This window comes from Erpetoichthys calabaricus, chromosome 7 (genome assembly GCF_900747795.2).
Source record: "Erpetoichthys calabaricus chromosome 7, fErpCal1.3, whole genome shotgun sequence".
Classification (NCBI taxonomy): Eukaryota; Metazoa; Chordata; class Cladistia; order Polypteriformes; family Polypteridae; genus Erpetoichthys; species Erpetoichthys calabaricus.
In genome coordinates this window covers 192,298,413-192,311,006 of record NC_041400.2, presented here as the reverse complement: position 1 = coordinate 192,311,006, position 12,594 = coordinate 192,298,413, and the positions used below count along the sequence as shown (strand labels likewise).

Sequence of the window (12,594 nt, the reverse complement as noted above, 5' to 3'; positions counted from 1 at the left end):
TAAAGCTGAAGAAATGTACCATTGGGGCTTAATTAATAGATCTTAATTTCCACCACTAGGTGTTGTAAACATCCATCCATCGCACCTCTCACTCGCGCTTACATTCCTGCTTCAAGAAAACCCAAGTATGTGAATATGCGTTTCTTTAACAGATCTAACTTACAAAAAGGTGGAGTGGTGGCTCTGAGGCTAGGGATCTGCACTGGCAATCGGAAGGTTACCGGTTCAAATACCGTAAATGCCCTGCTCTATTGGGCCCTTGAGCAAGGCCCTTAACCTGCAATTGCTGAGCGCTTTCAGTAGTGAGAAAAGCGCTATATAAATGCAAAGAATTATTAAAAAGAAAACGTTGATTACGCACAATAGCATCAGCAAAATACATGCATCAGCTGTTAAATTACAGCAACAAACAATGGCAGTTTGGAAATGTATTTTATAATAGTAAATACTGTACAACTTTTCAAAGCATTTTTATAATAATGGAAATATATAGTTACTATTTAATGAACCAAATTATTATTTTTTTTTTTTTAAACTAAAAATGTCAACAAAATACGTATTTTGGTGAGGGGTGTTCAAGCTTTTCATGCAACTGTAGATGCAGTGACACAAATGTCAAAACCCTTCATCTTTTGTAGATACTAAATGACAGCAAAACAAAACCAAACAAAAAGCCTCAAACTAAATTTGCAGATCTTTTAGTTTATTTATTGAAAAATTAATGTTCAGGGTCATTTCTAGAACAACAGGAAAAAAATCCAAAAAAATCCACTGAAAACATTTTATTCACAAACCGTATGGATCTAGCTTTTCAAGATTCAAGCTTGTCCAATTACTTTTGAGCCCCTGAAATGAAGGGATTGTGTAAAAAAAATGCTTTAGTTGCCTCACATTTTTATGCAATCGTTTCGTTCACCCCACTGAATTAAAGCTGGAAGTCTGCACTTCAACTGCATCTGAGTTGTTTCATTTCAAATTCATTGTGGTAACGTACAGAACCAAAATTAGAAAAAAGTTGTCTCTGTCCAAATATTTATGGACCTGTGTGTATTTTATATTTTATGAGAGATATAGATATATATACACACACATACATACATACAGTGGAACCTTGGTTCAAGACCATAATTCGTTCCAAAACTCTGGTCGTAAACCGATTTGGTCGTGAACCGAAGCAATTTCCCCCACAGGATTGTATGTAAATACAATTAATCCGTTCCAGACCATACAAACTGTATGTATATATATTTTTTTTAGTTTTAAGCACAAATATAGTTAATTAAACCATAAAATGCAAAGCGTAATAGTAAACTAAATGTAAAAACATTGAATAACACTGAGAAAACTAACACTGCAATAGTTTGCGCTATAGCACTACCAACCGCTGGCTAAAAACACTTTTTTTAAACGAGTTTAAAGCACAGGGAAAAAAATGAACATTTGAAAAAATCTGTAATTTAATAAACCACCAAGAAAAGTAACATTGCAACAATGCACGCTACGAACCGATCGCTGTAAACAGAAGTGAAAACAAAATCAAGCCCAGTGCATTCTTTAACTGCCTTCCTACCTTAGGAGTCCAGCCCCCTCTCTCATGCGGCCTGTGTGTGCGCGCCTCTCTCTCTGGCGCTGCCTGTGTGTGTGCAGCTCTCACTGCCTGTGTGTGCGTGTGTGTGTGTGTGTCGTGCGCTCTCTCTCTTGCTCGCTGCACAGGGAGAGACTGAACATGTACAAACCAAAAGGGAAACTGGCTGGCTTGTTCGTATACCAAGTGTGTGGTCATGAACCGAGGCAAAAGTTTGGCAAACTTTTTGGTCGCAAACCGATCTGTACATGTACCGTGATGTTCGTGAACCGAGGTTCCACTGTATGTATATGTATGTGTGTGTGTATATATATATATATATATATATATATATATATATATATACACACACACATACATACATACAGGGTTTTCATTTGGAGAGAATTTAATGTCAATAGCATAGTTGCATAAACTAAATATAAGCATACTCACTTTGACATTTATGGATTTTCTTCTTTTCTTTTCTGGTGGTTTTATTTCAGAGTCTGGTTCTTCTTGCAGTTCTAGGCCACTGTCTGATATTGGTTCATTGTTTTCTCCACTCTCTGCAGGATGCAACTGCAAAATAAAGCCCTTCCTTTTAAGTTATCTAGACTCTTTAATATCTTACTGAAGAGAAGTGTGTGTTTATCCAGGCACCAAAACAACTGAAACAGGCCTATTACAAACATCACAGGTGTCACAAGCGTATTAAGTGAAAAGTAATTTACAAGGCTAAACTTTACAATTTTTCCTCTGTATTATTCATATTCAATGTAAGCAAGGTGAGACACTGCACTAATCTCACCAAGTTTTCCACATAGTTGATTTGTCCCTGCTTGCTGCCAAGTGGTTGCTACGGACATCTAAGGCTGAAATAGTTGACAAATATCCCAGTTCAGAACATCTCTCCCTCTTTAGCACACTATTCAGTTGGTATCCTAGTTTACAAAGGAAATGAGTCAGTAACTAAAAAGTCACTGTGGAGGTGTAAACACCTTTTTGCACCAAGAATCAAATTGAAAACAAACCAGTATCAAAACAGTTTAAATATATAGGGGTTATTATTATGAGTTAACATTATAAGTAAATATAAAGGTCTTTTTCAACATAATAATTTTGGTAACGGCATGATAAAATCTTTTTTTTTTTTTTTTTTTTAAACAGATGGCCTGCCCTCCATCTCACATTAGCAGGAAGAATTATTTATTATTGTTATTATTAATCATCATTTGTCAAGATGAACATCATTCCTAAGATTCTATCTCAGAGCATCCCTATATACACATCAACAAACTTATTTATGAAACTAGACTCAATTATAACCTCTTTCACTTGGAAATGCGAGACATCCATGCATTCAAAAGGCGACTCGCAAAGACCTAAAGCAGAAGGTGGCACAGCACTATGTCAAATATTCACACTATAAAGACCTGGAAACCGGCACAAATTAAGTTATAACTGCCTGGTTAGCAATGGAAAATAAATCTTGCTCTATGTCTTTATAGATTAGACAGAACTTTATTTTTCTCCAGGGTGAACTGAAGCTCTTTAAATAAATACATAAACAGGTAGATAAGTAAATATACACACATACTTTTTGGTCTGGACACACATCAGAATGATAATAAAGCAAGAAAATTAAAAAGAAAACTTCAGACATGGCTGTCATTGTCACAGTGATTCATTATGCAGACATACTGCTGTTGGTAAAAAGCAGACCTAGTAGCATTTCTTGACACACACGTGCTAAATAATTCATTGGCAGAAAGTACTCAGTGTTAGTGTATCAGAGGATGTGCAGCATTGCTCATAATGGTACTCCGAATTCTCTCCTTTGATACTACCATCAGGGGGTCCAGAGTGTGTACAGTAACTGAGCTTGGTCTTTTAATTAGCTTTTTAATTTGGTGGGCCTCCCCTGAACTGATGTTACCAGCCCTGTAGCATAGAAAATTGTACTGAGCATCAGAGTTATAAAAGATGTGAAGGACATCACAACCCACATTAAAGGAATACAGTCTCTTAAGGAAGAAAAGCCTGCTCTGCCCTTTCTTATGTAGTTCCTCTGTGTTCCATGACTAGACCAACCTAATGTGGAACTCCAAGTATTTGTAGGAGTGGACCACCTCCACATTCACTCCTTAAATATCAACTGGACATAAAGGCTCTTTGGTGCAGCGAACATCAAAAACCAGTTCCTTTGCTTTGCTGATTTTAAGATGCAGACAATTCTCTTTGCACAAAGAAACAAACTTTTCCACCTGACTCCTCCTCTTCTGTCTCATCCCCCTTATCAATACACACCGTAAGTGCAGAATCATTTGAGAATTTCTGCAAGTGACATGACCTGCAGTCAGTCAGATGTGTACAAAGTGGAGAGAAAAAGAAACAGAAGTGTTCCTTGTGGTGCTCTAGTGTTGCTCACACAGTTCTTGAGTCTCACAAATGGTGGTCTGTCCGACAGACAGTCCATTATCCAAGATACCATAGGCATGTCCACTTGTATATCTCCAAGTCTGCCCCTTAACAGGGATGGCTGGATGGTACTGAAGGAGCTGAAGAAATCAAAAGACATAATCCTCAAAGTACTTCCAGCTCTGTCTAGGTGATAAGCCTTGTGGAGCAGACAGATACCTGCATTCTCCACTCCAATCTTTGTCCGACAGGCAAACTGCAGTGGGTCCAGGTGGTCTACCACAAGAGGACTCATACAGTCTAGGACTAGTCTCTCAAGGGTTTTCATGATGTGAAATACAAGTGCCACTGGTCTGTAGTCATTAGGTGAAGAGGTGCCTGCCTTCTTTGGAACTTGAACAATACAGGATGTTTTCCACAGCACAGGCACTTTCTGAAGCTCTCAGTTACAGACAGAAAAGTTGAAAGAGGACACCACAAAGTAGGTCAGCACAGGCCTTAGGAACTGCAGTACTGTCTCCATCTGGTCCCACGGCTTCTCCTTTGTGTCGCTTCCTTAGTTGTCTCCTTATTTGTACTGCCAACACTGATGGTCAGATCTGGACTTGTCACGGACCATTAAAGTTGACATGGTAGGAGTTGTTGATGTAGTAGGGGTAGTGTGGGGAGTCTGGTCACTGGAAGAAGGTGGCAGTGGGAGGGAAAATCCTTTAAAAAAAAAATTGGTTAGCTTTGGTTACATCCTATTCTAGCACCTGAGCCCTGTAATTGTACCCAGTCAATTCCAAACATTCTTAATGTTATTCTGAGTGAGTTTGTTTTCTATTTTAGTTTTCTAAGCTTCCTTTCTTTCACTAACCTTTTTCTTTAGCACACACTGTATGTCCTTCAGAGACTGTCACTGGATTTGAATGCTCTTTTTGCTTTCTCATATACGAAGTATAGGGAAAGTATTGTAAATCGCCTGAAGATTCGATGTCGAGATTTTGAGCAACGTTTTAGATCTCCCCAATTTTCTTGTGTACAAAGTATAGGGAAAGTATCGGAATCCTCCAAAAATTCCATTTTGAGATTTTGATGAATCTCAATGTTTTAGACCTCCCGAGTTTGAAAATACCATTTTTGGAATTATGTCTGTGTGTGTAAACACGATAACTTGAGTACACTTTCACTTATGTCAACCAAATGTTGCATACAAGTATTCGGTACAAAATGTAGATTTTTATCAACTTTTGGGCTATTTTCACTAACCAAAAGTGGTACTTTACCTCTTATTCATGCAGCTGCAGAGTCTGATTTATACAACTTTACTTTTATAATAATTGTTCACTATATTATTAATTTGATTTGCTGTTGATGGTTCTTTAAATTACATAATATAAAAATATAATCATTGTCTTGTGATTTACTCCTCAAATATCCATTCCCATATCTGAGTATATGAGAAAGTCGAGGGTAGACCACTCCCGATTTTTTTCATTATGCCCTGCTTTGTGCCCCAGTGAAAAAATAACTTCTGTCAATATACCAATAACCTAGTCGTCCACCAAATTCTCAGAATATGGAACCAATGCAGGACACATTTCAAGGCAAAGAAGACTTCATCTGTTGTTGCTGTACAAGATAATCATTTTTTTCAACCTTTTAAAATCTACACTGTATTTAATATTTGGAAAATGGTTGGGTTTTGGACACTTAGACAACTATATACTGATAAATGTCTTTGAATCTTATGAACAATTATGCTTCAAATGTAACTTCCCAGCAACACAATTTTTCCACTGTTTTCAAATTAGAAATTTAGTTAAAAGAAACCTACCCAGTTTTCCACACCTCCCACCTATTTCAATCCCAGAGAAAATACTGATCACTCTTGAAGACATGCATAGCATCTCAACAATATATAAAAACCATCTCAAAGAATCCTCCCTTCAACGATCCAAGGATATGACAGGAAAAGGACCTTTCAATTAATATCTCAGAAAATTAGTGGAAGTCAGCAAAGCACTGAATATACCCTAGCTCTACATGTGCAGTGATTCAACTTAAAATCATTCACTGATCACACTTGTTTAAAATTTTCAAAAACATGTCCAGGGTAAGAACCAACTCGTGAGTGTTGCAATCTACCTCCAACCTCACTAGGCCACATGTTTTGAAAGTGTACCAAATAAAAGATTTTTGTCCAAAATTATGTTAAGTACTTATCAAAATAGCCTTACGATCAATATTTTAACACTTCCTTTAATATTTCTATCCGTTACTAGTGCCATCTATTGGTGAAATCTTGAACTATTCTTCATATGAAAATTTCATTTCTTAATTAATATGGATTAATTGATCAATCAGTGAAACTGATTATTGATTCATGTATTGTCATCGGAAGTGAGTACATGTGCAAAATTTCAAGTAATTTGGACAATAGGAAGTTGGTTAAATATTGATTACAATATTGATTACAACATTTGTACCAGACAACAAACAGGTGAAGTTAAAATAAGCGTTGTAATAATAATAAAAAAAAACAAAAAAACCCTTTAAAAGGTGGAAGCTGTTAAATACTGCCCAACCCTTTAATGGCAACCACAAGCAAAGTTTTAGGAGCAAACGCTGCATATTAATCAAGTTTCAAACATGTAGCATGCAGTTCTCAGTATAACCAAACAAAAATGGCATTAGTACGCAGTAACAGAGCTCATCATAGAAACAAAAACTCTTATATAATATTGCCGTTTTGTAACTAAGCTGAATTTGTAACTAACATTAGCAAATAAAATGAAAACAAATTTCGATGGAGAATCTTTTAAAGTGATGAAGGGGGAAAATGTTCATTCATCAAAGAATGCAGGCCCCTACTTCTTGGATAAAATAGCACCCCTTACTGTAATTATGTTAACAACTTGTACACTGGTTTAAATACTCCCACATTTACAGTTCTCTTTTTATAACTGCAACAGAAAAAGGATTACCTTGGGATCAGAAAGCTCAACTTTAGGATTATTTTCAATCTCCCATAGGCCTTCATTGAAGCCTTTCCTCTTATTGGGTTTGCCATATTTGTCTTTATTTTCAGAATAAGGAAAAATGTCTTTTGGACCCAAAAATGCACTGAAAGATAAAAGATACACACCAATTAGTCTTGCAGTCTTGCAGTTAAGAATTAACATTGAATTCAAGTGTAAATTATCCACAGTGGTAGGAATAATTTTAAATGCATCACTGCATGCTATTCAAAATAAAGAAAGGCATGTGAGCATCTATTTTTGGAATTTTGAATATTTTAACTATAAAACTGAGCAAGAAACTTGTTTCTAAATACAGTGGAAATACACATAAGCACAGCATCCTCACTAAGAGAATGGATATTTTCTGTATGCTTCAAGTCAACAGACTACAGACAGCATTTAACATGGTTACTCCATCAAGACCAAATAGTCTTTGGACTTTCTACCATTCTCTAAAACATACAATTTATTTAGTCTAAAATGCAAGATCCAAGCAGGCGCAGACTTTTGCCCAACTGATCCACAACAGGGAAATGTATCTGCTAGGATTGTGATGCCAGACACCACCATTATAGTCGAGATCATTAAAAATAATAATGTGATAGCTTACAAACTATGCCTTGTGAAATAGTGGTGCCCAGGAGAACAATCTCTGCCTTAATGTCAGGAAAGCCAAATAGCTGAACACAGATTTCACAAAACAAGGCAGAAGTAGGCCATACCCCCCTTCCTTATTTGGAGGTTTACTGGGGAAAAAGTGTCTGCTGATTTAAATGTCTTAGCAACTCTACTACTGATGACCTGAAATATAACATTCAGCCCAAAAAATGAGTTGTTGGCTTTTAAAAAATAGATGTGATAACTGGTATTAACTGAACCTCTCACATCAATCAAAATATGTTGCTTGTCCCTTATCCACAAAAGTAATTTTCAAATAATTACTACAAGTACATGGAAGAGGATACTTCAAATATTTTTGTACCTTTTTTGCATACAAGCCATTTCTGTAAGAGTTCTTGGTTGGACCGCTCAGTACCCTAATGCTGTTGACCTTGTAGCCTAATGGTGAGTTGCTACCAATTCATGAAAACAGCTCCTTGTCTATCAATTTGCACAGAAGTACAACAGAGAAAAGTTGTGTGATTTTTGGGGGCAACAGTTGGTATGAGCTGTGATTTACACAAATTACGGGGAAAAGCTTTACCTCACCAATGCAAGTATAACAAAAACTTTGCAGTTCAACAAGTGTGAAGAATGAAGATCTTTCAGGACCATTTGAAGTCAAATGAGAAAAAAGTAGGCAGAAACTAGTTTTACCAGTATAAGAGTAACAAAGGAAACTGTTACATCTGTGAGATATCTTCAATGTGCATGCAAATGATGACAAAGTAAAAGAAGAGGTACATAACAGACAGTATTGAGAACTAATGATAAGAAAATGTGGCAGCTTTTTGGAGAATGCTCACAGAGTTCAATGTAAGGTCTAAACCTTTCAGTGAAATAAAAGGAAAATGCTCCATCTTTCTCCACAAAAGATTTTATAGTTTAAATCATGCAACTATCAACAATGTACTGTGCTCAACAGTTCTATTCCAGGAAATTATGACTTCTCTTCATCAGATGGTATGTTCTTGTTAATAATAGACATGCAACTGATGATGCTATCATTATAGATTACATAGAATAATGACATATTTGTTAAAATAAAAACAAAGAATAGATAAAAGTCTCAATATTATTCATTTCTAACTAAATAAAAAAAAAAATACAAGCCACTTGTCTGTACATAGCAAAACACAAAATGAAAAAAGAAAAAAAAAAGCAACCTAATAGTAGAGTTTCCTGAAAATAGAAAACTTAGGGGTGGGCCACTCCTCTAAAAGTTTCCACTAGTGCTACAAATGTTACATAGTTAACAAAAAATACAGTCTGTAAATACAAAGTCTCAATATTAGCAAGGACTTTCTTCTATTTAGGAAACTGGCAAGAGCCAAGTCCAAAAGTGAATTTCCTCGATTTAAGCACACGTCTGAATTTACCCCCACACACACTCAAAAAAACTAACGCTACACAGTACAAGATTCACAATGCTCAATTCTGATGTTTTGCTCAGATTGGATTTGCCTGTCTTGACAATTCATATTCATAAGTATCCTGTATCTAACCGTAATGTGAACACATCTGTCCTCCAAAATGGCACACGTGCGCACATGGAGACGTTTATACACAAGTCATCTGTGCCACCACCAACAAAAAACATCACATTTGAGAGATGACTTCTGGTATTAAAACCAACAAAATGGATGTGCTAGTAGCTAGTGTATGCATCACGTTTTGCTCTGGAGGACAGTTCGTCAGCTATACATGATTAGGGAAATTAATAATTTTTTTTACATTTATATAGCACTTTTCTCACTACTCAAAGCGCTTAGCAATTGCAGGTTAAGGGCCTTGCTCAAGGGCCCAACAGAGCAAAGTCCCTTTTGGCATTTACGGGATTCGAACCGGCAACCTTCCGATTGCCAGTGCAGATCCCTAGCCTCAGAGCCACCACTCCGCACATCGAGACGTTTACGCACAAGTCATCTGTGCCACCACCAACTAATATCACATTTGAGAGACGACTTCTGGTATTAAAACCAACAAAATGGACGTGCTAGTAGCTAGTGTATGCATCACATTTTGCTCTGGAGGACAGTTCATCAGCTAGCCAGACAGTTAACTTTTGCTGTTTTCGCAGCTACTGCTGACACCGTGTACTGAGAAAGGAAGCAGCAAAGGTGGGACGGTAACTGTTGTTACAACTGTAAGCTCTCCTCTATTGCTGTTCAATTCCGATCTGACCATTCTCATTCATGTCACACAGCCACAAATGTGATACGTATTCAATTTATGACCACATATGAAAGTGACTCAAATTTGATTTGAAAAGAGTGGATTTCTGAGTCCACATTGCCCTGAAAAGAAAAAAAAACAAAATCAGATTTGTTGCTTATCAAGGCAGAGAACAGGATTTGAATCATTTCACCCTGGTAACACAAACATTGTCTAATTGTAAACACCAAAATTTACAGAAAAATAGTCACATGTCCGAAACAGTTACTTTGAAGCCAAAGCACATCAGAGTTTTATAATAGTTCCAAGATCTTCTTCAACAAAGCATCACAGACATGATTACTACAACACAGAAGAAGACATGTTGACAATCATGGAATTTTATTTGCGAATGTACCCTGCCTCAACGATTTCCTGGATAGTACTTTTAGATTGTGGCAGCCACATACACTATAGGGGACTTTTCAAAATTTAAGACAGTAAAACACTGGGAGAAGCAAAGAAGCTCTAAAATAATCACCAAGTCACCAAATGGTTTCAGAACACAGTTAACGGCCTGGATTACACCAATGTCTTGCAATATAAGGGTTGAATGGGGATGTGGGTCATCCACCCAAACCTCTCTGACGGCCTAGGCTTGCTCCAGTACATGTTGTACAATTTTCTGAGTTGAACTCGTCATGTGTAAATACTCTAAGACCCACCTGGGTTTTCTGTGTCAGCTGTGAGGGAAAGAAAAAAGCAAGCCAACAGTTGCACTGCAAATTCCTGGTGCTTTCCCAGTAAGAGTTTTTTCTTTCTCACTTGAGTGTAAATTATGACTGAAATATTGGCCATTAGCCATCACCAATCCTCAAGTCTGGAAGCAGCTGCAATTTTTCTTACAGTGATGGTTCAGGTCCAAAAGAATTCTGTTTGCTTTATTTAGCTGATAGTCTTGTAGCAGTATATACAAAGATTGTCGCAGATATTTCACTGTTTGCCACTTGGGAAAGATGCTGGTATTAAAGTAACATACTCCGTTTTCCATCATTCATTTGGATGTCAAAAAATGCAGTCTAACATTTAGGGTCTTATAATTATAAAAACAGACTGATGGTTAAAGAGGCAATAAAATCTGTATATACAGCCATGATGCTGGACAAAGCCAAGGAAAACTTACGCAAGCAAGGATACAGATTTTTTTCATCTCTCAAAGTGTTATTGGCAATCAACAAAACTCTGCATACTTGTAGCAGGATAATTTGGGAGTGACTAAAGTAAAGCACCTTTACAATTCAAAAGAAAGAACAAAAGATGACCAAAAAAGGAAAAATTGGGCAAGCAATCAGCCTACCAATTTTAGACAGTGTAATACAGGTTGTTATTTAAATAGGTAATGTTTTTATAAAGCGTTCGTGCCTTTTTATTTGTCATTATTTAACTACAATATCAAGGAAATTCAAAGTATGCACAAGTCCTTACAACAGCAAAATGTGATTAACAAACCTCACTTGATTTAAGAACCATAGGCTCATGTATGTACGTGATATGTGGATGTTATCCAAACAAGACTGCTGCTGACCGATACTCTGCTGGTGAATGTGCTTTAACAATAGATCAAGGCTTGTGTGTTAAAATTTTTGATCAATGCAACACCCAAGACTGCTACGTGCACTCCTTTGGAAAAATGGGACATATGATGTTTTAGCTGGCCAGGTGCAAAGCTTATTGCCTGGATCATGTGTTCTCTCACAGTTAATAATAATACTTTACATTTATATAGCGCTTTTCTCACTACTCAAAGCACTCTCCACACTGGGAGGACCTAGGAAGCGAACCCACAATCTCCTTACTGCAAAGCAGCAGCACTACCACTGCGCCACTCGTGAGGATCAGTGTTAACAGTTAATAGTTTGCCTATTTCCCAAGGGATTTTTACTTTATCACTATGACAGCTGTGTACGTTCATTTGGAAAAGTAATGCTGAAGCTTCTTCAAAGTAACTTTTCAATGTCAATAGTATGCATCCACATTCTCCATCACTCTGCCTGGAATTAAAAATTACAACATCGGTATGAAGAAAAAAAAAAATAGATTATAGAATAAAACCTAATCATCCACACAATTTAGTAGATAAATTACCCAAACTCATCAGTATACTGACAGACACAAAGTTAGTAATATCAAGTCATGCTGTAGACTAGTGATGCTCCGATCAATTATGCTGCCAATCTAAATTAGCTGATTTTTCACTCCAAATGAGTCAATTGCCGATCAGGAAATTTCCCAACCTTAAAAACACAAAAGCTTTTTTCAGCTCCTTTTCCTATATGTTACTATAACGAATCTGCAGTTCTCCTTAATGCAAAGTATTACAGTTCATAAGAAAGAGTGCAAGTCGTTTTTTTTTTTTACAAGAATGTTTCTTATATACAGACACCAACCATTTATTTATTTATTTTTATAATATATATATATATATAAATAAAGGGAAGACTGAAATATTGTCTTCATGGTAAAAAATGCTTGTGAATTGACAGGCACAGCTGATGAATATGCTGTCCCAAAGAAGTTGGAGTGGAATGGGCCCCGTCGACAAAGATGTGTGCCTTTGAAATTAATAGAAAGGGCTGCTTTAATAAGATCAGACCTTTGGATTTTGTCCATTAATTAAAACAGGTACACCATGTCCATTGTGTGGATGATGAGTGAGGTCACATTTTGAATTCTAAGAATTAGGGGGGGGGGGGGGGGGGGGGAAACACAAAGAAAACTGCCTTTGTTGCT

At 36.7% G+C, this 12,594-nt stretch overlaps 1 protein-coding gene across 1 annotated transcript in view; it reads right to left on the bottom strand.

Moving 5' to 3' along the window:
* Positions 1 to 12,594, bottom strand: part of LOC114654976 (PC4 and SFRS1-interacting protein-like) — a 76,270-nt gene that overhangs the window by 40,792 nt on the left and 22,884 nt on the right. Inside the window, exons 4-5 of the mRNA XM_028805856.2 lie at positions 6,955 to 7,093; positions 2,021 to 2,146 (exon numbers count right to left, since the gene is read on the bottom strand). Coding sequence (XP_028661689.1) covers positions 2,021 to 2,146; positions 6,955 to 7,093 — 265 coding nt within the window. The remainder of the gene's footprint in view (positions 1 to 2,020; positions 2,147 to 6,954; positions 7,094 to 12,594) is intronic.